Source organism: Rhea pennata, chromosome 16 (genome assembly GCF_028389875.1).
Source record: "Rhea pennata isolate bPtePen1 chromosome 16, bPtePen1.pri, whole genome shotgun sequence".
Classification (NCBI taxonomy): Eukaryota; Metazoa; Chordata; class Aves; order Rheiformes; family Rheidae; genus Rhea; species Rhea pennata.
In genome coordinates, this window is record NC_084678.1 from 17,801,762 (window position 1) to 17,826,204 (window position 24,443).

The 24,443-nt window shown below is 56.8% G+C and overlaps 1 protein-coding gene across 1 annotated transcript; it reads left to right on the top strand.

Moving 5' to 3' along the window:
• Positions 1-427: 427 nt before the first annotated feature.
• Positions 428-22,955, top strand: DNMT3B (DNA methyltransferase 3 beta). The gene is made up of 19 exons (XM_062588951.1): positions 428-532; positions 5,023-5,167; positions 6,438-6,544; positions 7,454-7,606; positions 8,033-8,224; positions 9,845-10,003; positions 11,610-11,717; positions 12,597-12,738; positions 13,385-13,513; positions 14,192-14,236; positions 14,681-14,760; positions 14,968-15,080; positions 15,316-15,499; positions 15,769-15,853; positions 16,372-16,517; positions 16,688-16,778; positions 17,179-17,327; positions 18,132-18,217; positions 22,549-22,955. Exons 1-19 carry the CDS (start codon positions 428-430, stop codon positions 22,688-22,690), a joined length of 2,361 nt encoding a protein of 786 aa, XP_062444935.1. The 3' UTR covers positions 22,691-22,955.
• The last annotated feature ends 1,488 nt before the right edge of the window (positions 22,956-24,443 follow it).

The window sequence follows — 24,443 nt, forward strand, 5'->3', positions numbered from 1 at the left end:
TTCAGAAGTGGGCTGGGAGAAGAAGCAAGGTCTCAAATGCCTTCCCTTTGCTGCCTTTGCCACCACTTTCTAACCAAGCGACTCGCTGAGTGTTTAAGGCTCTCGAGCGTTTGGGTCTGGAAAGAGGGCTGGAGATTTGGTGCCCCTGTAGGAAGGCCAGGTGGAGGGTGTGTGTGTGGGGGGGGAGATGGGCACAGTGAGGTGTCACTGCTTTATTTCCTTTTATGCTGGGGAAAGATGACGCACTTATAACTCCAAAACCAGGAATTCCTTCTGCTGAGCACGTCCCACCTGCGCGACGGTGGAGCCGAGCCGGTGCCCGTGCATCGGCGCCCTGCCCACGGGCGGCCGCGGCGAGCCGGACCTTGTGCACCCCGGGGCCTCAGCCGGGCAGCTCTCCCGGGAGAGCCGGCGCGGCGTGACCGAGATGAGCGTGGTGAGGAGCCTGGAGCGCCTGGAGCAGCGGCTGGCTGTGATGGTGGCGGCCCAGGAGACTTCGCAGGCCTGGTCTTCCCGGGGAGAGGAGGGGCCGGTTTGTGTTTTGTTTCTTTCCTTTGGACCGAGCTTTGCCAAATGCGAAGGGCTGATGTGCAGAAGCCGGGGTGGCCGCCGAGGGGCTGCCGCGCTCCTGCGGGGCCGGGCCGGGAAGGAAACGGGAAAATGGAGGGAAGTGCTGGAGCCCAGGAGTGCCGAGACAGAGAATTAGCAAGGAGAGGGGCCAGACACAGGAAGCGGGCAGGGGAGGGAAAGGACCGGCCTTTTTAATGAGCATATCTACCAGAGTGGGTTCCCTTTCTTATTAAATTGCCAACCCAGCAATTCTTTTCTTTCCAGGATTAGAGGGAAACGATCAGTTTTGGGGCGCGTTAAAGGCCATTTGTGTGTGTGATAGCCCAGCGCCGTCGGCAGGGGCTGGGGCTGGAGGGAGCTAGCTCCAGCCATCGGGGTCCTTTATTTCTTTTTGTTATTCAAACAGGGCTTGGGCGATGGCTGCCATCCCAGCCATCCTGCAAAGTGCTTCCCTGCAGCCTTTTGATATGCGTGCCCTGTGCCTGGAGGCAAAGTCCGGCTGTCTCCCTTGCAAACTCTCCACCTACTGGGGAAACGTACCTGATAAGGGCAATTCTGTTTTCTCAAGAAGGAAAACTGAAGCCAGCCCCAGGCCAGGCTGGGGGAGCCATGCTGGTCCCAGCAGCCAGCCGGGTCTGGAGGCACTGCCTGGCCCCGGCGCCCGCCTGGCTGCACAGGCACCGAAGAGTCCCCAGCCAGCTGGGAAACTCTTGAAGCAGTTAGTATTATGGCATAGTCTTCACCCAGTTTGGCAAACCTTAAAGCAACTGGTATTGCAAAACTAGGGCGGGATCCGAAGTCAGCGGGTTCATTGTCTCCCTGGGTTATAGCTGCAGGGAATGGCCTGGTCACCAAGGCAGAGTGTCCTGGGCTGCAGCGAGCGCCCATCCCTTGGGCAGCTTTAAGCACCACAGCTGGAAATATGCATTATTTTATTCTTCCTGGGTTCCCTACAAAATGTATTGCTGCAGCGTATGTTGGTATATTTGCAGTGCATTAAGCAGTGCAAACGCTCTTGTGCTGTTTTCCTCCTCCCCCTATGAGAGAGAAGCATGCAAGGGGAGTGCTCTGTTTCTTATTATTTTCTTAGTGCCCTGCATGCACATGCTGCTGTGTGTTTCTGGGAGGGGAGGCAAGGACAAAGAATGTGCCTTGCTCTTGAGCAAAGGTGCTGATGCTTGGGATGCCGGATGCATTGCTGGTGATCGGTGGGTCACGGGCTCGACTGCCCTCCTCCACCGAGTAGGATGGTTTGCAGTTTGCAGCTTCATTTCTAGGCACAGAGGCCTGCAGTAATAAGAAAAGGGATGGATATTGCAGTCTCGCTGGCTGGGTGTAGGAGTTCAAGTAGCTTTACACAGTCTGGGTTCAAGAATACCCTTCCTTTTCCACTTGTGTATCAGAAGATGGCAATGAGATCTTGCCATCTCATTGTTTTGGAAGTGTTCTTGGTTTTGCGACTGGAGAAGTGCACATTCTGTGATTCTATGATTCTGCTTCTGCGTGCACACACGCTGCAGGTCCTGCGTGGACCTGGTATTTTGAAATGTCTGTCCTTATGCCCATGTGCTGTGTTCATCTCATGGAGAGGCAGAGCCTTGCTGTGGGGGGGGGTTCCAGCTCTGCAAGGCAGTGATTACTTCCAATCAAAGTAATGTGTTTTTCCAAACAAACAGTAAAAAAAAAAAAAAAAAAAAAGTTTATGAAGCCAGAGCTCCCTAAGTGCATGACAAAGCAAAGCTCGGCCTGTCAGATGCTCTGAGTCCTCCTTACATATTCACATCGTGCAGGACAGCTGCAAGAGTTGCTTTTCTCACGGGCTCTCACGGGCCGTGCCTGGGTGTCACAGCAGCGTGGTGGCTCACCAGCCGCTTGCTGTGGGCTTGTGGCGTGGCTGTGGCCAGCGGCCAGGCTGGCTGGGGGAGGAGCGCACTGGTTGCCTGCTGCAGACTCGTAATGCTCCTTTGCTGAGAAAGGAGGAGGCATTTTGAGGTGCAAACTGTGGCCCTCCTAGGCTGAGGCCCCCAAACAGGCCCTGACCAAGCGCCAAATGCAAAATTCTCTGAATGTCCCGGTGTGGCTTTGTGGGTGCAGATGTTTTGAAGGGTTCAGGGTCAGGAGGTGGCTGTGCCTGGTACTGTGTCCCCCCTGAAGCTGAATCCCATTTCTGTAGCATTTCCTTGTCACTCTTCCTAAAGCTGTTGTTCTTGTAGCTGTCTGCTGGACTCTCCATGTGGTCCACCCCTTTCCTAAGACGTGGTTCCTGGAGGTGCTCCCCGTTCTTCACCCGTGCCCTCACCACTGCTTGGAAGAGGCAGTGTACCCTGTTTGCTATCACCCAGCAGCTTAGGTGTTCTTGAAGGAGAGGAGTCGATTTTTTTTGCAGCATCCCTCCTGCTGATGATCCACTGCTCTTCTGCAGCATTGCAGAACAGTCCTGTGCATGCCTGGAGCCGGGAGCAGGCGCTGCAGAGGCTCAGCGCCGGGCGCTGTGCTGGGCCGCCGGCAGCAGGCCTCCCCCAGCCGGCCGCGAGCTGCCGGGGGCACCCGGCGAGTCTGGGCAGCTCCCAGGAATTGTTCGTTTGGTCTGGGAGCAGATGTGCTGGAGCAGTGGGATTTTTGCAAACAGCTGGAGGGGTTTGCTTAGTCTTTTTGCTGTTTCTCCAGTTCTCATCCTTTTGTTGTGGAGATGGGGCTCCAGGGAGAGGGGGCCCTGCGCCCGGCCATGCGCTGCAAAGGTGGTGGCTGGACACCCGCTTGCCTTTGCGGTTGTGTTTTACCAGCATTTTAATGCTGCCCTCCTGCTGCATTTAAAGCATCAGATCCCAACTGGTCTTTGTTTGTGAGGTGCTGACAGATGATGCGAGAGCAGAAATCTCAGTTGTTAGGGAGCCGCTCGGAGCCAATGCTGCAAGTAAGTGGGGATGTCTCCTAGGCCGAGCCGAGCGCGGGAGGGGGCAGCCGTGCCTGGAGTCTGCTCCCTGTGTGCTGGCTTTCTGGCCCCCGTGGGCCCTTCGGTGGGCAGAAACCCTGTTCCCCTGGCTGCTCCGTAGGTGCTTACCGGCCCTCGAAAGCCGGCTGCTTGAGCCAAGCACTGCCGGGGCGAGTTGCAGCACGGATCCATAGCCCAGCAATGAGGCAGCTTGGCTGATGTCGTCCAGGGCGCCTCTGGGGGAGTCTGGGAGCCTCCGCTTCCGAAAACAGGATCAAGGGGAAGCAGCTGGGGGGAGGCAGGGGCAGCCAGGCGCCGGCAAGGCGCCCCACCTCTCCCGCAGGAACGCCGCGCCAGCGGCCGCTCCGGGGCTCGCCCCACTGGCTGTCTCCCCCCAGCGCCGCAGCGATGCCATGGGGAAGTGCCACGTGCCCGAGTCCTGCCTGGCTCGAGGTCGGGAGCCCTTTGCCTTGGGGAGACGGGTTGCGTTTCTGGGGGCTCTGGCAGCGCAGCATCCGCTCTCCCCCGCGGAGGGGTCGCTGGGAGAGGTCCTGACAGTAGGAAGGCTTGGAAACGTCTCTGACTTCTCATTTTTACCTTGCTTTTTTGGGGTTCCATCTGTCCGCAAAGAAGTTTGTCCACGAAACTCCCAGCAGCTTTTGGCTTCCCCTTGGAAGTGGAGCCATGGCTGCTCAGGCTGGCGCGGGGGCCGGGGCTGGCAGGGAGCATCTCTCCACGTGCACACCGGCCGCAGTGCGCCTTGCTCCCCTTCACACTGGGAGCAGGGAATTTTGCTCTTTTGGTAGCAGAACAAACCTCATCTCCCAAGACGGCTCCTGCATCTCTCGCTTGGCACCTGCTGCAGCGTGGCCCCTTTGGCCTTCTGGGTGCTCACCCCTGGGCAGGCAGCGGGACTTTGCCGCGCGTGGCTAGCTTGCTGCGGTGTCTCGGGATGACTGCAGCAGCTCAGCTGCTGCTGTGAGTTGCAGGGCATCAGCTGGATGGCAGGAGTGTGGTGGGGCAGGTGGCTGGCGAGGCTTTGGGACGTCTGCAACGTCCCTGCTAGCAGAGGCGTTCCCGTGCTGCTCCTGGGCAACTTCCTTCTGGAAGAAGTCCCAGGCCATGACTGGCACGGCCACGGGAGTTAAGCTGGGCTCAGTTAAAGACTTGAGTGCTCTCTGGGCCATACTGGGGGGAGCCTGTCCTGCCACGTGTGCAGAGTCCTTGGAGAAACATGCTGTTTCCCTCCCGGACGAACAAGCAGGTTTGAGCCTGGGGCCTTCGTTTGCTGAAGGTGGTGAACGTGTAGGGCCATGTTTGTGGGAAGGCCGTGCCCAGGCTCCCGTTAGCACGTGGTACTTACCCAGCCCTGACCCTCGTGTTTGCTTCCCTGGGTGCTTTAGGAGAGCTGCTAAGGGAATGATCAGTTGTGGCTTGCCTGAATAGCTTTGGCTGCCCAGTTTGCTTTTCCTTGGGCTTTCCACATGGCTAAATTTCCTTTCTACTTATTCCTTGCATAGGCCAGCATGAAAAAGGACAAGAACCACGGCAGGGAAGAGGCAGACTGCAGGGCAGAGCTGATCCTCATCAATGGAGACTGCACCGATCCTGCGAAGGACAAACCTTCCCTTGCTCTGGAAGCACACAGGAAGCCCGATCCTCCAGGTGAGCCTTGCCTCGCCGTGCCCGAGCTGGGCCAGGGTTTCGCGGCTGCCCGCCGGCGGCCGTGCTGGTGTCCCCCACTTCCCGGTGCGGCCGGCTTGCTGCATTGTGGCCGTGGCGCAACTCCGCTGGCTTTCTGCTTCCCCGCGGCACCTGCAGCCTGAAGGAGCACTGCGTGATGAGCAGGCCAAGGCTCTGGTGGGGCTCCTCCGTAGAGAGGCTCGTCCTCTGCGCGCCGAGGACTAGTGGAGCTCCGCTGGCTGAGTCCGCTTGGAGCGGGGCTGGGCAATGCAGCAGGGTACTTGGCGTTCTCGCATGGTGAAGATAACGTGTTTCACTAGTGCTACTTAAATTCGCACCCTAAACCTCAGCTTTGGCTGGCCCTAAGTCCAAGGCAACAATGCAAGTTGCTCATCGGTAACAGCCTCTGTTGCTGTTACGTTATTGTTTAAGAAAATAATATTAAAGAAAATAAAAACATAACAGCAACAGAGGCTGTTACGGAAACGGTGTGCCATGCTGCATCACTTGTGAAGCTGGCTCTGCCCTTTCCTCATTTAACTAACCATACCAAGAGCAAGGGGGCAGAGGACCAGGAGAGCTGCTAACTCGAGGAGTGGGTCATGGGTCTTGTGATGCTCCCATTATTTTCCCCAAGTCTTGGTCCAAGGTTCATGAGGTTATAGGAGAGCTCTTGCTGCAGTAAGAGGAAATTGAAACAAAGCTTGGAGGTTCCATGCCCGGAGGTTTTTCTTTGGCTTTTGGACCCTGAAGTGCAGGAAGGATTCAGGAAGACATGGTCTTCTCTTTGCCAAGCACTGGTCTGCTGGAGTGAGTCTGTGCTTGCGAACGATAGAACTTGCCTCTTCTTATAAAGTGCTTTAAATGAATTGATGACAAGACCTGAACAGCAGGCGTATGGTTTCATTATTCCTCTGGGCTCCTTGAAACAAAAAGGCTAAAAAAAGAGAGAAAAAAAAGAAAGAAAAGAGCGAGAGAGCGAGCCTCACACTTACTATTCAGCCCCTTGCAGTTCTTACAGCAAGTCTGTGATTTGCTGCAGAAGTGATTTTGGGACTGCCCGTGTCAGCAGCCCCTCAAGGGGGAAGTTTGGAGATAGCACTTCCACTCTCAGCCACGTTTCTCCAAGATGAGGTTTCGGTCTCTTGAAATCAAGACTTGCTCCTTGAGCAGAGTTGCGTGCAGAGACATAGGGCGACGTGGCCAGAATGGCTTGCTGAGGGCAAGACTGCTCTGACTCTTCCTCCTGCAGACGCTGGGAGTCTGGGGTTGGCGTCCCTTCGGAACAAGAGGGCGAGCAAGGGCGACCTCTCCAAGGAGGACCTGTCCTGGCCGCTCGCGCTCGTGGAGGCTCAGGAGGTGAGTGCCCCGCTCGAGCTGCGCGGATGGGACGGCTCTTCCGTCTCGTGTCAGTGCGCGTCGCCTCTGCTGGGGCTCTCTCGCTGGGTGCTGGGTGCAGCGTTTCAACAGAGGGTGCAATCCTCATTTATAAGTTTAATATTTGTTTTCATCTTTAGTTTTTGTGATCGTGCAGCAGCAGGAGGGTGTAGTCTATAACACACCTATGCCCACTACGTGTTCTAGTGATCTGATAACTTCTGCTATGTGATTCTCATACCGATATTTTCTTTGAGAAGGTTTGGCTGTATTGATAGACTGGAGCATCTCATGTCTCCCACTCTCGGGGTGGCCTGGTTTGAGCATCTGTGGGTGCTGGATCCCAGTTTTGCCCCCCAACCTCCTACTATTTTTTTTAACTGGGTTGACAAACCTTCAGTGTCTGGAAGCATTTTTGGCTTCTAGTTTTATTGTTTTGACTTTGAAATGAAACCCCAAGGTTGGAGGTCTGCCTGCGACTGTGCAGCTTTCAAAAGCAAGAGCTGAAAATGCAGTTGGGGTAAACTCGCTTTCCCCAGATGTTGTTTTTAGGGGCCGTTCACTTAGAGCAGGCCACTGCACAAATCTCATTTCATTTTAACACCCTGCTACGCCGGATGCAGGAAGCATGCCTGCTTCAGGCTGGTTTGTCGACTGCGGCTGCTGCAAACCACAGGGGAAAGCGGCCCTGGGCACAGCCGGGGCCGGCGTGGGGGGCGCGGGGCCAGCGAGCGGCTCCGCGCAGGGGGGTGCGTGCGGCCTCCGGGCGAGCGGCTCCTGCGCGGTGTCTCGGGGCTCACGCCGCCGGGACGCCCCTGCCGCCGGGACGCCCCTGCCGCTGCCGGCTCGGCCCCGGCGCCTCCACCGAGCCCCATCCTTCCCACGCTGCAGGTGCGGCCGCGGGGCAGCGCCGGCTGGGAGAGCAGCCTGCGGCAGAAGCCGCCCGTCCGCCTCATCTTCCAGGCAGGGCAGACCCGGCACGAGATGAAGATCAAGGAGGGCAGCAGCGTGGAGGGTTTCAAGGAGCTGCCGGCTCCGGCGCGGGTGAGGGCCGCTGTGCCGCGCCGCACCGTGCCGCGCGGGTTGTGCTCCCAGCCGGGGCCGTGCCGGGGCCCCTCTCTGCCTCAGTTTCCCCAGCTGCGAGGTGGAGGGATGCTGCTGAGAGCCCTGGTTATGGACTGGGAGCGGTTTTGACCCCTTGGGATGAACCAGGGAGGGGGAAAGAAAAGCACAAGTGAGGCACCCTTCTCTGCGCCGGGGCAGCGCCCGCCCGGCCCTCCCGATGAGCCGCTCCCTGGCCAGGAGCCTGCCGAAACCTTGGCCTCCGGGCACTCCTTTCCCGGCCCTGCTCGCCCCGCCGTGCCTGGCCAGAGGGTGACGGCAGGTTGGGGCGCCCGGGTCTCCTGCCTTTTTGCCTTTTCTCTCGGTTTTTGGGCGGGCGGTGACGCTCTGCTCCCTCCCGCCGTGCAGTGCTCCAAGAGGCGAACGGCCGTGTCCATCCAGGCGCCCACCATCGACCTCACGGAGGACGATTCCCAGGACTCGTCCCAGAGCAGCAGCACGATTTCTGGGAGCAGCTCCCAGGAGGGCCAGAATGGCACCGCCGAGCTCCTGGCCGAGGACCCGGAAAGCAGGGACCCGGGGATAGCATCGGAATACCAGGTACGGAGGAGCGGCGGGTGCCGCTGCCGCCGAAGGCAGCTTGCACGTGGCAGAGTTTCCTCTGCTTGCTCCTATGTGGAGATCCGGTGCCCTGGGAAGGGGCAGGGCAAGAGCAGATGCTTCTGGCTTGGCTGGGGGCAGCCTCGGAGTCCTCGCCTGGATTTGCTTCTCCTCCTGCTCCCCTTCAGTGCCCTTCCCCACTCCTCAGCCCCGTCGCCGGCCAGCCGGGTCGGTGCCACCTCCCCAGGAACCTGCTCCCGACCGGCGTCTGCGGGGCGCAGCGCCGCTCGGAACGGTGCCCGCACCGGCTGCAGCACCAAGCCGCTGCCCACGCGGCACGCGGCAGAGCAGAGCCCTGGACCCCCAAGGCAGGCGTGCGGCACGCGCCAGCCTGGGAACCGTGCCCCGCAGAGGCAGGCGGGTGCCTGCGCAGAAATGTTTCTGCTGGGAGATGCTGAAGAGGAAAGAAGTTGCTGCTCCTGCAGATGAGAGTGATTCACTGCCTGCAGGGCGTGAGGGCAGGGCCAGAGGCTTGCAGGAGTTGGGCACATGCATTTTGCTGCATAATTAGGTGCCTAATTGCAGAACAAAGCTCAGAAGGGAAGGAGGGATCTGCTCCCTGGTCAGTGTCGCTGAGGGGGACGGCGTCAGTGGGGTCTCCACTGGTCCGCCCCTTGGAGAGGCCGGACACAGCTCGGAGGCCCTCGCGCAGTCAATTCCCGGCTCCTCTGTTTCTTTTTTCATTCTGCTTTGTTTTCTGTTCCCCGCTGTGGGAGTAAGAGCAGGGTGGGTGCCCTGGCCCCGCGGCACAGCCAGACAAGCTTGGCTGGGCGTCCTCTGATGCCTTTCTGAAGCAAACACCAACCTAGGGAACGATCCCGGGGCAGAAGCTCTTCCCTGCAGCGGGGCAGGACATGCAGCATCCGATGCTGTGCCTTCCGCGTGCTTCCATGCGGGGCTCCGTGCCTGGGCTGCGCGCGGCGGCTTGGGAGCAGCGGGCAGCGAGCTGGCCCTTGCAGGCAGAGGTGGAGCAGACGCGGGAGAACGCCTGCCCGTCGCGGGCAGCACCTTGCTGACTCCCACGCTTTTTGTGCAAAGAGGAGCTCCCTAGACCGGGGTTTGTTGGAAGGCAGGGAAAGGCCCCTTGGGGCTTGCGGAGCCCTAGCAGGGACGCGGGCAGGAGCGGGCACGCGCTGGGCGCCGACGCCAGCACGCCTGGGCTGCTCTGCAGGACAGGGCACGCATCGCGTGCTGATGTGCCGGGCGCCTGGCTCCGCACAGCGCTGGCAGCATGCAGCCTTTCTCCGTGGTTTCTGCGATACCGTGGCTGGGAGCCAGTGTTCGGTGCGATCGGGGGGGGGCCCAGCCTTGCTCACGAGAGCTTTGCAATTAGCCTTTGAGGAAGGGGCTAGAGGTTTTGGGGCGTCGCTGTGCAGGGGTGGGTGCGGGTGGCCTGGCTGTCGCGGGTGACCTGCAGGCAGGGGCGTGGGGGGCTCTGCAGGCGCCCCGGACGCAAGGGAATGGTGCCGTCCCCTGCGCGGCGCCGCTCCCGGTCTGTGCTGCACGGGAGCTCTGGCTGCGCGCTCTTTGCTCATTTGTGTCCTCCTGTTTGGCTTCCAGGATGGGAAGGAGTTTGGAATTGGAGAGCTTGTGTGGGGAAAGATCAAAGGTTTCTCTTGGTGGCCAGCAATCGTCGTCTCCTACAGAGCCACCTCCAAGCGCCAGGCTGTCTCCGGCATGCGGTGGGTGCAGTGGTTCGGAGACGGGAAGTTCTCGGAGGTAAGGCCAGAGGCTGCCCGGCCGGGGCCAGGGCGAAGTCGCCTCCCCTGCAGGCTGTCCCGTCCCGTTCCTGGGCCTGGCCCTGCGTGCAGCGGAGCGCGCGTGCGTGTGCATGCACACCCTGTTGCAGGCTCCCTGGGCAGAGGCTGCAGGCTTTCTGCATGGCCTGCAGGCTCTGGCGTGCTCGTGTGGCTCTGGCGTAGGTCTGGCTGCTCCTGCACTGGGGCTCCTGCACCTGTGCGAGCTAAAGCCTTCCAGACCGCTGCCTGGTCCCGTTGCCCTTTGCAGGACCTGGTCCTACCTGTGTCCCTGGCCTTGCCCTACCGCTGCCTGCCTCGGTGTGTGTCAGCCCCACCGCAGCACGGGTGCCTCCGCAGAGCCGTGTGGAGCCGCAGGAAGCCCCCCAGCTCTTCCTCTGTGCCGTTTTGCTCGTCTGCTCGGCGCTGGCTGAGGGCAGGGGTGGCTGCGCAGACAGGAGGAGTCGGTGCAGGATCCCCCAATTGCATGCAAAGGGCTTCAAAACCTGCCTGGTGCAGTGAGGAGAGAGGCTTGGGGACACGGCCGTTCAGCACAGCTCTGCGCTGTGCCGTCTGCCTGGGAATTATGTGCCCGGGGCAAAAGAGCCCCTCGCCCATGTGCGAGCAAGGCCGTGCAGGGCTCGGGCGCCGTGCCGGCCGCTTGCAACGCGGCTGGTGCCTGCGCCGGCGCGGCCGCGCTGACAGAGGTGCGGGTGCCCAGCAGAGGGTGCAAAAAGCCTGTCGTTGGCGGATGTGCCGTGCTGCCTCCTCTGCCCTCCCCTCCTTCCTCCCTCCCCGGCTTCTCCTGCCCTTGTGCACAGCCGCCGCGTTTCCCCGCGTGGCTGCGCTGCCCGAACAAAGGCGCTTGGAACGATGCGCAGCCCGGCCGTCAAAAGCAGCTGGGAGCCACGGCGCAGCCGTACGGCCGAGGGGCTGTGCCGACGGGCTGGATCCGCAGCACCTGCCGCCCCGGCCGCGCGGGTCTGCAGGCACCACTGCTGCCGAGAGCGTGGGCTGCTGAGCCCTTTTTCGTTCGCTCAGGCCTGGTCGCCGCTGTCAGAGCACGGGCTGACCCGGGGATCCCTCCTGGGCTGTGCAACCCCCTTTTTGAAGGCCAAAACTGTCATTCCAGCCTGTGGCTGAGCATGTTGCATGACTGTGGGACAGACCACGGTGGCGCTGGATGCTGTGTTTCTCCATGCTTTCCGTGGAGAAAGATGCCCTAGAATGAGGGCAGGGTGTGAGACTGTCTCTGGACACAAGGACTGGGCAGATGGGGGGATGCATTTCTATTTTGGTCCACCAGCATCCGTCTCTTCAGCAGCATTAATAGGGGTGACATCTTACACGGGGGGCAGCTGCCTGGATCCTGGGTTTCCTCCCTGGTTCTGCTGCTGACTCTCGGGCCGGCTGACCCGGGCGAGTCCCGGGCGCTGGGTCTCTCCCTCCTTAGAGAGGTCTGCAGCCGCAGCACAGCCCAGCTTCGTGGGGGTGTCGGAGACGATGGTCCCTCCCGCAAAGCGCGCGCCGGTCCTGGAACCAGCCTGTCACTTAGCAGGCATTAGCAAGCGTTTATCGCTCTCTTCTAGGTTTCTGCAGACAAGCTGGTGGGACTGATGGCGTTTAGGCAGCATTTCAATTCTTCCACTTTTAATAAGCTGGTCTCCTATCGGCGAGCTGTGTACCATGCCCTGGAGGTAACTGAAGAGTGGAGCTGGCTTTTAGGGGTGGCTAAGGTGCAGGCGAGGGACGTCGCCGGGCTCCAGCCGGTGTGGGGGGCGCGTGGGGTGTGGGCAGAGAGGTGCTGCGCTCCGGCCAGGCCGGGCACCGGCGTGGGCTGATGCCGCTCGCCGAGGAAGCCCCACGCTGAGGGTGCGAGAGGTGTCTGGAGCCCGGCTGAACCAAGCCCTGGTGCGTGCAGAGTTCGGGCGCTGTGCGAAGGCAGCTGGGGCCAGGGCTTCTCCGCGCTGCTGCGCACGTGGCTTGGCTTTGCCCTGCAGGCAGGCGGCTATGGATAATGTGCACGAAGCATTTTGAGGGCTATTAGTGGGGCTAATGCCCCAAGCCAGCAGTGATCCTGTCCCCCTCCGTATCGCCACACTGGCATCATGTGGACGGACGTCTGCAAGAAGCCCCTCCATCCCCGCTGGAAACATTTCTGAGCGCAGACCCGGGGCTGGACTCTGCTGCTTCCTAGGGAATCGGGAGCAGCTCCGGCGCGGCTCCAGAGCCTCGCTGCTCCAGAAATCCCCGGTGTGGTGGAGGTCGGAGCCGGGCTCTGACCTGCAGCAGCGCGGTAACTGCCAGGCAAGGGTGCCAGGAGCAGCCGTGCTGGTGATGGACGTGCTTTGTCCTCGGGGCTGGCGCTGAGCACCCTGTGGAGCTGATCCCGATCCCACAAGGGCAATGCGTTGCACGCCGGCTTATCGCACTGCAAAGCACCAGGGACATCTTCTGCCTGCTCTTGGCTTGCTCTTGATGGACGGGGAGTCACTGCCAGGCCTCGGGGTCCCCAGCGGCACAGGGTCCCCTGGAGGTTTTCTGAACTGAGGCTATTTCCCTTCTCTTGTGGACAGGTTGCGAGGAGCCGCTCGGGGAAGACTTTTACCAGCACCTCTGGGGATACTCTGGAGGAGCAGCTGAAACCCATGATTGACTGGGCGCTCACCGGCTTCAAACCTTTAGGCTTCAAGGGACTGAAACCGCCTAAAATACCAGGTTTGATGGTTTTCTGAGCTGGCTCGGGCAGCAGGCTACCATGCTCCCTCCCCGCTGGCTGCTTGTGCCCTGCGGCGGCAACGTGGCCGGCCAGGCCGCCCCACTGCTCTTCGCTCCAGCTGGGATGGAGCTCCCCAGAAGTGGCTTAGCAAAAAGCTGGTATAAAGCACCTGCCTGGGCTTCCATTCATTGCTCCTGGAAATCAGACGTGATCTGTGGCCCCTCGGGGACTGGGGGGTTTGGGGAAGAGCAGGGGGATGCAGCCTGCCTTTGGAGAAGCAGAAGAAGCTTTTCAGCTGCAAGGAAATATTTTGCTGTTTGTGTGCAGGGTCTGGCTAGGTCTTTTCCTCATGGTCTTCCTCTAGCCTGGAGCTGTTGTGGCATGGGGCCTGAGGGCATTTACGTATGTGGAGGATGAGGAGGAGAGGGGAGCAGAAAGGGGGATTCTGCACCTGTCCCCCAGTGCCATGCTGGAGGAGGCTGCGCGGGCCTGCGGCTCTCCTCCCGTGCTGGGCCGGGCTGTGCCTGGGGAGCCTGGGCACCGGGAAGGGCCTCGCTGGGACCTCGCTGTGGGCCTCCAAAGGAGCCATCCCTGCGTGCCCCGGGCTGGCAGCTTGTGCCCATGGCCCCTGCATTGCTCTTGCAGAGAATGGAGCCCTGCGGAACGGCACGGAGGAGGTGCCGCCCCTCGAGCCGTGTCCCCCCTCCAAGAGGCTAAAGACCAACCCCTGCAACAACAGCAAGGAGCAGCGGGTGGAGGAGGATCAGACCCGAGGTAATGGGGAGCAAGAGCTGGGGAAGCAGCGGGGCCCTGCCCCTGCATGCGTGAAAAGCATGAGGAGAAACCGCTTGGAGAGAGGAAATAGCTGCAGGTCAAAGTAGCACCAAGGAGTGAACCCTGAGGAGCAGATGGGACACAAACCAAACTGCGAGGTGCAGAGCCTCCAGCTGTGCTTCATTAATTGCTCAGCTCAGAAACGATCTGTTTGTGGGAGCGTTGCAAGCAGGGGAGCTCAGCTGAGAGGCCAGTGCGTACCCCTTGCATCTGCCACTCTGTGGGGCGTGCATCGTATGCCCATAAACATGCTTCTCCATGCACCGTCCTCCCCAACATCCTCACCTGCCCGAATGCGCTACGCACACGCTGGCTGTGACGGCACTGCCCCGATGTGTGCATCCACGCAGGCAGGATCTGTGCCAAGCTACGGGTAGCTCTACTGCTCCTTCCCCGGCTCACATGTCTGGGCTGCTGCCTTCGTTCTGTTTGGTATTTACTGCACGTATGCACGTAGCCTTATCTTCTCCACGTAGCGCTCAGCCAGGTTGTGTCTGTTTTAATGCAAGAAATGGGGCAGCTGTAGCTAGCGTACATTTGAAGTTTGTTTTGTTAAGGAATGAATGAAACTGTGTCTTTTTCTTTTCTTTTTTTCATTTTTTTTTGTTTATCAAAAAGAGCAAATGGTTTCTGAAGTTACGAACAACAGCGGGAGTCTTGAAGGTAATTACTGTCTGTTCTCTCTTGACAGAAGATCTGGGCTAATACTTGTGCCTGGGTGCAGCACTCAACAAAACTAACTGGTCTCCCTGTTTAAATACACCCTGTGGAATCGGGGAAGGCGCTGCAGGCTGCTGGGCCCTCATTTGTTTCTAGGGGAGTAGGCTGCTGGGCAGCTCTTCCCCGTGGGGCCTGATCCCGGGGAGAGCCCAGCCGAGACCTGCACCTGCAAACGCTTTAGAGCAAAGCTTTCGGCCTTTTGCAGCCTGTGGTCTGGTTGGGGGGGGACGCTGCGCTCCTAAGTTTAGCCCGTTTACCCAAGCGCTTGCAGTTGCTGTTCTCACATGTCCTAGAAATAACCGCTGGGCGCGTCCGTAGAGGCAAAGCTGCGCCGGGCTGCCTCGGGGGCGAAGCAGCTGGCGTGAGCGGGGCTCTCTCTCTGCACAGACCGCTGCTTGTCCTGCGGCAGGAAAAACCCAGCCACCTTCCACCCGCTGTTCGAGGGGGGGCTCTGCCAGACTTGCAGGGTAAGTGCTGCCGGGGTGCTAAGGTCCGGCTCCAGTGACGCTGGCCCCGCTGCAGCCAGCGCTGCCGTGACGCGGGCAGCCCCGCGGGAGAGCGGTGGGTGCAGGCACCCCGGGGTGCTTAAGCACCACTGCTGCTGGCAGGACCTCGCTGCACAACAAGCAGAGATGCAGGAGGAGCCACGCTGATTCTCTCCCCTTCTTTGCTAGGATAGATTTCTGGAGCTCTTCTATATGTACGATGAAGACGGCTACCAGTCGTACTGCACGGTGTGCTGCGAAGGCAAGGAGCTGCTGCTCTGCAGCAACGCCAGCTGCTGCAGGTGGGCTCCGCTCCTTGCCCTGCGCAGCCCAAGCAGCGCTGCCCGCGAGCTCGCGGCGATGGGTGCTGCGTGGGAACCTCGCAGGTGCTGCCTGGGCAGGACATGGCGCTGGCACCATCCGTGCTCCGCCGAGCTGCAGCTGGATGCGTCCTGGGGAGATGTTCCCGGGGGCAGCTCGAGAAGAGGCTGGAGGGGGTTTGGGGGTGACAAGCACGAGGTGCTGTGGTTTGTGCAGGTGCTTCTGTGTCGAGTGCCTGGAGGTCCTGGTGGGGCGAGGGACATCAGCAAAGGCAAAAGAGCAAGAGCCCTGGAACTGCTACATGTGCCAGCCGCAGAAGAGCTACGGGGTCCTCCAGCGCCGGCAGGACTGGAACGTCCGCCTGCAGGACTTCTTCACCAGCGACAAAGGACAGGAATATGTAAGGGCTGCAGGCGGAGCAGAGGGAGGAGAGGGAGCTGCACAAAACCGAACCCCTCAGCCCGCCACTTGGTCTCACATTGGTTGTCCCCGTAGGCCCGTCCCCGTAGGCCCATCCCCGAGGCTGCTGGGGTCTTAGGCCCTCCTGGCAGCAGAGAGGGGCCTGTAGAGCTGAGGTCTCCACTGGCCTTGTAGAGTGTCACAGCACTGCTTGGAGGAGAAAGCTCCCTGCAGAAGGAGCCAAGCCTTCATTGCTGTCTTTCATTGCAGGATGCACCAAAGATCTACCCAGCAGTCCCAGCCGCAAAGAGGAGGCCTATTAGGGTGCTGTCTTTATTTGATGGCATAGCAACAGGTGAGGCACTCGAGCATCTTTCTGATGGTGTGGCAGTGCTGGCCATCAGTGATGAATAGTTCTGTGGCCACAAGCTCAGTGAGAAGGGTCAAGGAGCTAGGTGCTCTCCTTCCCACTGGACAGCGGGCTGTGGAGGAGGCACCGGCGGAGCATGTGGGAATTGGGCTCCTGGACGTTCTTTGATTGTCTTCTCAGGTAGCTGGTTTCACTGAGAAGTGAGAGCTGTGGGAGTGTTTTTAAGCTGGTCTCAGTAATTCAGGGTAACTGGTTTGACTCCAGTTCACTCAGCATTGATCTTGCTCATTGGGAGCAAAGCTATGATTTTTTGGATGCCTCTCTGAAAATTGCCTGGAGGAGAGAGGTCAGAAATGTATACTCTGCCCATCTAAAAATGGCCTTTGGCTGTACCCACCTGGGACCAGCAAGAATGGCAAAATCAGGTTTCTGTGCTTGCAAAGGAGACTGGAAGATGGAATAGACCAGTGCAGCCTCAGACCTCCTTTTGTGTCTCTTGGCAGGCTACCTGGTGCTGAAGGACTTGGGCATTAAAGTGGAGAAGTACATCGCCTCGGAGATCTGCGAAGACCCTATTGCTGTGGGAACCATGCGGCATGAAGGCAACATCACCTATGTGCACGATGTCAGGAACATAACCAAGAGAAACGTGAGCACTGCTTCCATGGGAGGGCTGGGCGACACAGATCGAATGACCACGGCCCCCGAGATGGGGAGGCGTCGGGAGTGAACGAGCCCCTGCTGCAACCCCTGTCCCTGCTGGTGGGGAGAGACTTGGCTGTGTGGTGCCTCCCAACTGGGTCTGTCGCTTTGCTCTAGATTGAAGAGTGGGGTCCCTTCGACTTGGTGATCGGTGGAAGCCCCTGTAATGATATTTCCATTGTGAATCCTGCCAGGAAGGGTCTGTACGGTAAGGCCGCGTTGTCACTGGCGGGGCTGGGTACCTCTATGGTGCTGGCGGGGTGTGAGGCCACCTCGGTGTCCAGGGGAACAATTCAGACCTGGTCCCCACTGCTGCTGGCTGCCCTCCGAATTGCTAGCTGTGGGGTGACATCTGCAAAATGCCAGCTGTCTCTACCTTGTTTCTGGTGCTCTCCGGGGAGGCCGGGCACGGGGCGGACCACGAGGGCCAGACGCCACCGATCCAGAGGGACCACGGCAGGGAGGTGGGTTTGCACAGGGAGCTCTGCAAACAGCCCCGCTTGCCTCCTAGCTGGTGGGACCATGGGGGTCCTGGCCCCACTGTGTGCACAGACCCCCGCGTGGCACCGCAGTGGGTCCTGACGCCACGTTGTCTTCCTCCATTGCAGAAGGAACTGGGAGGCTGTTCTTTGAATTTTATCATCTCCTGAACTACGCTCGTCCCAAGGCGGGAGAGGAACGCCCCTTCTTCTGGATGTTTGAGAACGTAGTGGCCATGAGAGTCAATGACAAGAGGGACATTTCTCGGTTTTTGGAGGTAGGAATAGCTGTGGGAAAAGACCTAGGAGCAATCTGGTTGGGCAGTGAGGGCATGGCCTGGGTTTTATATGGCCCCAGTGCTGGAAAACGCCCTGCCTGATGCACTCATGAGGAAGCAGTTTTTTGATCTCACCTCTGCTGCAGAATCCCTGCTGACCTTCAGCAGGTTAGCTCCTGATCCCTGGTTCTCCAGGGTAGAATTACTTCCAGCCTTGCAGAAAGCTTCTGTTCTTCAGAGCAAATGCTCTGTTATTTCCAAGGAGAGGGCGGTAAGGGACCGGAAAGCAATTTTAATTCTGTGGTAACCAAGACAAAACTCTGATTTAAGCAGTAAAACCCACTGCAGCTTTCTGGTCTGTGCTGTAAGAGTCTCCCGTGAGGTGAACAGTTCTGACTGAGGCCTGGAGAAACCAGCCCTGAAATGTGCTGTGCTTTTCATTACCTGCTGGTCATGGCTATTGCCTGGGAGCCCATGTAACGGGTCAGGCTGCATTCTGGGGATGTAGAACAAGGGGTCGTTCAGGCTAAATCATTAGGAAGGATTTGTTGAGGTGTTCTAAATTCTCTGCAGTGCAGCAGAGAATGTCCTTCCCTGCTGGGCAGGGCTGAGCCCCCCGGCTGCCTCCTTCCCGGCACCACTGCGGGGCTCTGGGGCAGCAGGGAGGTCAGCTGGGACCCTGCTGCCCCTGCAAGGGTGCATGCTTGAGGTCCCGCTCATCTGCACAAGGAAGGTCTCAGCAAAAGACTTGTCTTGCACCAACTGTCCTAATTACTATTTTTTTCTTTCTCTCTTGGACTGCAGTGTAACCCAGTTATGATTGATGCTATCAAGATATCAGCTGCCCACAGAGCACGCTATTTCTGGGGCAACCTACCAGGGATGAACAGGTAATCTGCTGCTGTGGTTTTACTTTGTTTTGAGGAGGTTATGCAGTTATTTCCTCCTTGGCCCTAAGCACAGCACCTGAGAGCCAACGAACTGCAGTTGCCTCATGGTGTGATTTCCCTGTGATGATGTTTTGATGCTAATACACTTACTAATTAGCAATGAGGAGAATCTGGAAAAAAAGTAGATGAGCTCCCTGCCTCCAGACCTGAAGTTTGTAGAGTGAAGTAATTGGACTTGCCCAGGTTGCTTTGCAGCGCATCTGGCACAGCTCTCTGTGAGAGCCGACCTGTGTGCAAGCAGCACTCGGCCTCCCCAGCAAGTGCTTCTCTTGGGCAGCACTACCCCAGAGAGCAGAGGTTCCCGGCTGTGCCGTGCCTGGAGATGCACGTGTGCCCTGGACTTTGCCTAAGAGGCAGATGCTTGGCCAAAGGCCATGTGCACAGGGTGCTGTATGGCAGCACCGTGCCTCTGGCTCAGGTGGTGAATAGGTTTGCCTGGGATGAATCTGAATGACCTCCTGGAGCTGGTGCCCTGCCTCCAGTAAGGAGGCTGGGACTGGAGCAGAGGCTCCTGCTAGGCCGTGCATTCCTCCAAACTTTGTCCACACCTTGCTTTGAATGCACAGCAAAACACAACAGAAGGGCTTGGAGTAAAGTAAAATTAGATGACTAGCAGTCCTGCACAAAAAACATGCTTGCAGTGAAAGATGAAATTTTCACACAGCTAAAGCTTCAGCTGATAAATGCAGACTTGTTTTAAAAATTTTTGCTTGTTTATGCTTAAGTTGCCAGTATTTTTTAAGAGCTAAAACTAATTAAAGCTGAGCCAGAGGCATCAAGTGCTTGAAAGTTAAAATAGCAATTACTGTCACATCATGCCGTTTGAAATGGCACTTGCACTTGCATCCAATTGTAACTGGGCGGGAGAAGCAAGGTGCGATGACTCAGAGGGCTCTGCATAAAATGCCTGGGGCAACGCTTACCGAGGTGCCTTTGTCCCACTTTTAGCAGAGCGAGGCGGGGAGGGTTGATGCCAGGTGCAGGGCACCTCTGAAAGCAGTGCCACGAAAGCTGTTGAGGGCACTGATGCGCATCCGCATTCGGAATATGCCTCTGTGAAGAATGGCTAATTAATGAGGCCAGCTATGCTATTCTATTAATAGACGTATGTTGAATAGTGGTGAAATTGTCAGGGATTTAGGGGAGCTGTAGCCAAAGGTTTGGGATTGAGGAGGAGAAGAAGAAGTGATAGTGGATCCATTTTGTGGATGCAGAGTGGTTCGCGGTGGTGCTTGTATCATGGGGCTGTGGTGGGAGGCTGGTGCAGTGCCCAGCGCGATGCCTGTCCAACCTTGTGGGCTGTATCGCAGCCAGTGAATGGGGCATGCGCATGCCTTTGTCGCCAAGTGGGTAAGAGCCCAACATGATCTCCTGGGATCATGTTCCCATCTTTGTGGATAGAGATGGATGTCAGAGCTCCAGCACTTTGTGGTGTTTCCTCCCAAAATGCTGTGCCCCCCGCAAGGCAGAACCTCCTGCCAGAGATGCTGTCCAGGGATCCCACCAGTGACTCTGCCACTTCCAGGACCAAGCATTTCCTTATGGTCCCACGCTTTCCCTGACCTTGCTCCCAAGAGACCTTCTTTGAGCCCTGGGCTTGATCTGATGAGATAGCTGGTGCTTGGGTTTCCATCTTATGTTTTGTGGGACAGTTGCATTTATGTATGTTGATCCTGAAGAGCAGCAAAGGCCACAAGCCAAGTGTTGGTGGAGAGAGCCTGGCATTTTGGGAGAGGCATGCTCATAGTAAAAGCCTTGCTGGAGAGCACAATCCCTGTTACATTTTTCCTTCTCCTCAGTGTCCTCAGACTGTCCCTTCAGTAAACATAACTTGCAAGATGCATTTAATCATGTCAGTCTTGGTCAAAATATCTAGATAAAATTACTGACCATATATGTGGGGCTAGAACCACACATGTGCACACCTGTGTGTGTATGTGTATTTTTAAACCTCTTGTGAGTTCAGTCACTTCCTTGGGGAGCTGACTGGGCTAGGGTTGCTGATTCCATCGCTGGCATCTGTTGCATATGTTAATTTGAAAGCTGGTGCTGGCACGCAGAACGCTACTCCATGGCCGTTGTTCATTATTGGCCTGTTTCTGGGAGCCGGTCCTGGGGGACCGCCCGGACAGAAAGCCCTGCTCCCATTTCCTCTGACTACTGCTTAGGTTCACTTCACTCTCATTTTACTCTTCAGTTGAAAAGTGCAAACCCTACTGACAAAATCCAACCCAAGCAAGTGTAGGGGAGAAGCCTGCAGCTCCCAGGTCTCATGAAGGACATCAGTTTGTGGTGTGCCAAGTTAGGGACGTGAACTGGGCTGACAAGGCTTGGGCTAAATCCGAGGGCAATCAGGCAGAGTCACAGGCTTCAGCTGCATTCAGGGGAGTAGGGAGTGACTTTTCCGTATAGAAGACTCAGAAAGTTTATTTCATTTTTTCAGTGACTCAGGGTGAGGCCCTGAGGTCAAAGGCCCTTGCGTTTATCCTGGGAGGAGGAGGTGGGAGTGGGTAGGAGGGTGTGGGTTTATGGCTATTGACCTCTAGCAACTTGGCAGTGACTCAGTGAGAATGATTTATTGACTTTGGACAAGCCAAAGAGCCTGCATTAGGTGGACCTGATGCACAAAGCTGGAAGGAGGAATTTTCTATTGTATTTAGATATGTTGTGCTTGTTTTTCACTTGATGATGTTCAATGCTAGTGCTGATTCCAGCTGAGAGCTTGATGGCTCTTGTCTTTTGCTTTTTCTTTTATTTTTCTAGTGCAATTTTAAAGTAGAGCCAGCGTGCCAGATTCTTAATCCCTGCCCAGCATCTCCCTTTAACTGGGAAATCTGAGCTCTTCTGAGATGTCTCCCGGGGAATTCATTGCTGCATGTGACGGTGGGATGTGACAGTGGGATGTGACTGCCCTGCAATTCAGGGGAAGTCAGCGCTTCTGGTTCCTCTGACAACTGCCTTCTGACTTGAGCAGTGAATCTCTGGTATTTGACACTCCTGTTCAAGCCTTTGAGACAAGCAGTCTGCTGTAGTTACTTGTATTTCAGTAGGAAAGCTGTGGTAGTTATACAAGAGGCCATCAGTAAGATGAATACATTACCATATTTCAGAGAAGCACAGCACACTTGCCCCTTACCACATCTTAGATATGACAGATTGTCTTTTCAGATCAGTAAGGCTCAAAAATTAAGATTGTAGAAGCAGCAGCCCTGGATGGGGGTATACAACATCTCTTGTCCAAGCTCCTTGCTCCCTGGGGACACAATACAGAGAATATCAGTGCAAGTTAACATTAGTGGACTCCAGAGCCTTAATATCAAGTTTTATTATTACTGCTGGTTAATTTTTGCAAACGAACATGCTGTTCTCACTGCCCCGAGGAAACGGGGCTGCTCGCTGTCCTGGCCGCACGCACATCTGACTCCCGCTGCGTGGAGGGAGGCATGTGTGCATACTTGCTGTGTATAGATTTCTCGGGATTGGCAGGTGCAGTGCTGGATTCCTTCATTCCTCTCTTGGATTCCTGCTGAACGGGTCACATCCTGAGCTGACAGTGCCCTGGCCTTCAGTCTGCAGAGCTGGGCAGGGGCAGTTGGTCCCCATTGCAAATGTTAAGTCATGTGGGGAGATCTGCTGAGTGGTTATCTTTCCACAATTAGTGCGTGAATGATTTTTCAGGCTACTTGATTCTGTAAGTGCTGGGCCTTAGGAGATAATTTTTTTCCTCCCAGTTCTATCATTGCCTCCTGACAACCTTGGGCAAGTCTGCTGCTTTCTTCGTGCCTCTGTTTCTATCCCTGTAAAAAGCAACAGTATCTCCTTTGCCTAGTGCTTTGAGGGCTTTTGATGGAAAGCAGTATGTGTTCACTGGCTACCCTAATAGGAAAGGAAAGTAGAGAGCTGATGGTGAGCACCTGGGTGAAGATTTCACCAACTGAGGTTGTAAGAGCTGAGGTTCGGGTCCAGCAGCGCAGTGAGGTGGACGAGGGGATGGGCAGAGCAGCTGTGTCCTGCCCTGCCATTGGCACCGGCAGAGGCTGTGCTGGCTGAAAGAAAGGCGTGGGGAGACCGCAGGCATGATTGATGGATGGGACGGGGCCCTCAGGGCTGATCTGTGGTGCTGCACCCCTGTGGATGAGGACTTGGGAGCTGGCTCTGTGCAGCCCCAAGCTGCCAGCTAAGCTTGCCCAAGAGACAGGAAGGATGGAACGGGCCGCGGTACTGGGAGTCTCTCCCACAGCTGAGCATCTCCTGTTCCCCTCTTCCCGCAGGATCTTCGGCTTCCCCCTCCACTACACAGACGTTTCCAACATTGGCCGTGGTGCTCGCCAGAAGGTGCTTGGGAGATCTTGGAGTGTTCCTGTGATCCGGCACCTCTTTTCCCCGCTCAAGGATTACTTTGCCTGTGAATAGCAAGTAGAGTTTGCCTTGTCTCTGGTAAAGATGCAGAGCTCCACTGCCTTTGCAGGAGAGGGACAGACAGTCAGCCCCAACCTCCTGCAGGCCCCATGACTTCCTTGAAACCATCCCTCCGTGGCCACGTGCTGCGGGAAGGAGCATGGCCCCACAGCGAGAGCTTAGGAAATGTCTTTAACCAAAGAACCTGGTAGGGTAACTTTCCTTTGAAGGGACTAACAACAGCGATAACTTAGAAAATGATGGACAAAAGAACTTTAATTACCCAGCACAGAAAGTTGTATGCATAATTGATAAGACAAGACATCTTCTCCAGAGCATTAAATATTCCATTTTAACCTACAACTGAAAAGCTACAACTTGCTGAGCAGTGAGTGTGGAAGCAGCTGCTGGGGTGCTGCAAACAAACTGGAACTACAGTGAAACGATGCTTTTCTTAATCAAACAAAACCTCTTGAAACAACTGCTAAAAAACCAAAACTGTAGCAGCAGGTCTAAAGGACCCTGGTCACGTTACATACACTGAACATGCAGGATACAGAAACCAAATCTTTCTTTTAAAAGACTTTCTTTTTTGTTGTTTGATTTTGTTGTTTAATGTCCATTGCTGCTTTAAGGCATTACATAAGAATGTGGAGATTCCTAGAGCTGAATGTAGCTGAAACTGAACTGTGAGGTGATAGAATTACTCTTCTAGTTAGAACTAAAGAAATACTGTAACAAAGTTCGGCTGTAGTTTACAAATATTCACTACTTCCTTTTTAAAGCATTTAAAGGTTTCCTTACATTTAAAAATCCTGCTGAGTGATTTGAAAGGTTAAACAGTAATCCAAGAGCATGGAGGATTTGGGTTCTGGTGTCTGCAAAGGGAAACGTTCTCCTAGTGTCGATTTCCAAAGTGAATGTGCTGCAGCAGCAGGAAGGATAGTGTAGTGGTCAATGTTGTCTTTACAATACAGCCCCTCGAAATGTCGCTTACAATTTCAGTAACTTGATGGTAGTGCCAGTGTGCTAGTTATGATGCAGATGCCAGAGAGAGACCTTCCCACAGGCTCTGCACCCCAGCCCATGGCATGTGGAGTGAAACCCTGCTGCGAGGAGGGAAGGAGGATGGCCACCCCCCGCGGCAGGGCCGGTCCTCACCCTCCCAGGGCAGGGGTGCTGGGGCTGATCCTGCAGTGCCTAAGGAGCTCCTCCGTGGCCTGGCACGTGCGCAGCAAGGAGGGTACATTGGCTGGCAGCACATCCTGGGCACGCTGTACCTGCCCCAGTGTCGGGGGAAATGCATGCATGCAGCAGGACTCCGTCTGTCAAAGCTAAGTTTTCCGTAGGGATAGGTTGCAGTCCTGGCAGCTGCCTTCAATGCACCTTTCAATGCACTGAAACAGTTCGGGATGTTCATCCTCCCATCCCTGTGTCCTCCCCTACCTCTACTCTTCACTATGAACTATAGCCTCACGTTGGCCAAGTACTTAGGTGCCTTCTCAAAATTAAGTATTTGCAAACCACCATTGTGCTGACTGGGTCGATGCTCTGCCTGATCCCAAACTGCCTTGCTGGGTGTTTTATGGCATGTGCCAGGAAGTGTCAGTGGGAAATGAGAGCTTCTCTCCCAGCTCCTTCTACCTCTCTTTGGTAAGCGTCCTCTCTCTTTGCATCTCCTGCCGTGGCAATGGAAAGTGGTGGTGTCCCCAGCAGAAATTGAGTCTCACATTTTCTGCTCCTCCCTCTATAGAGCTGTTTTTATGCA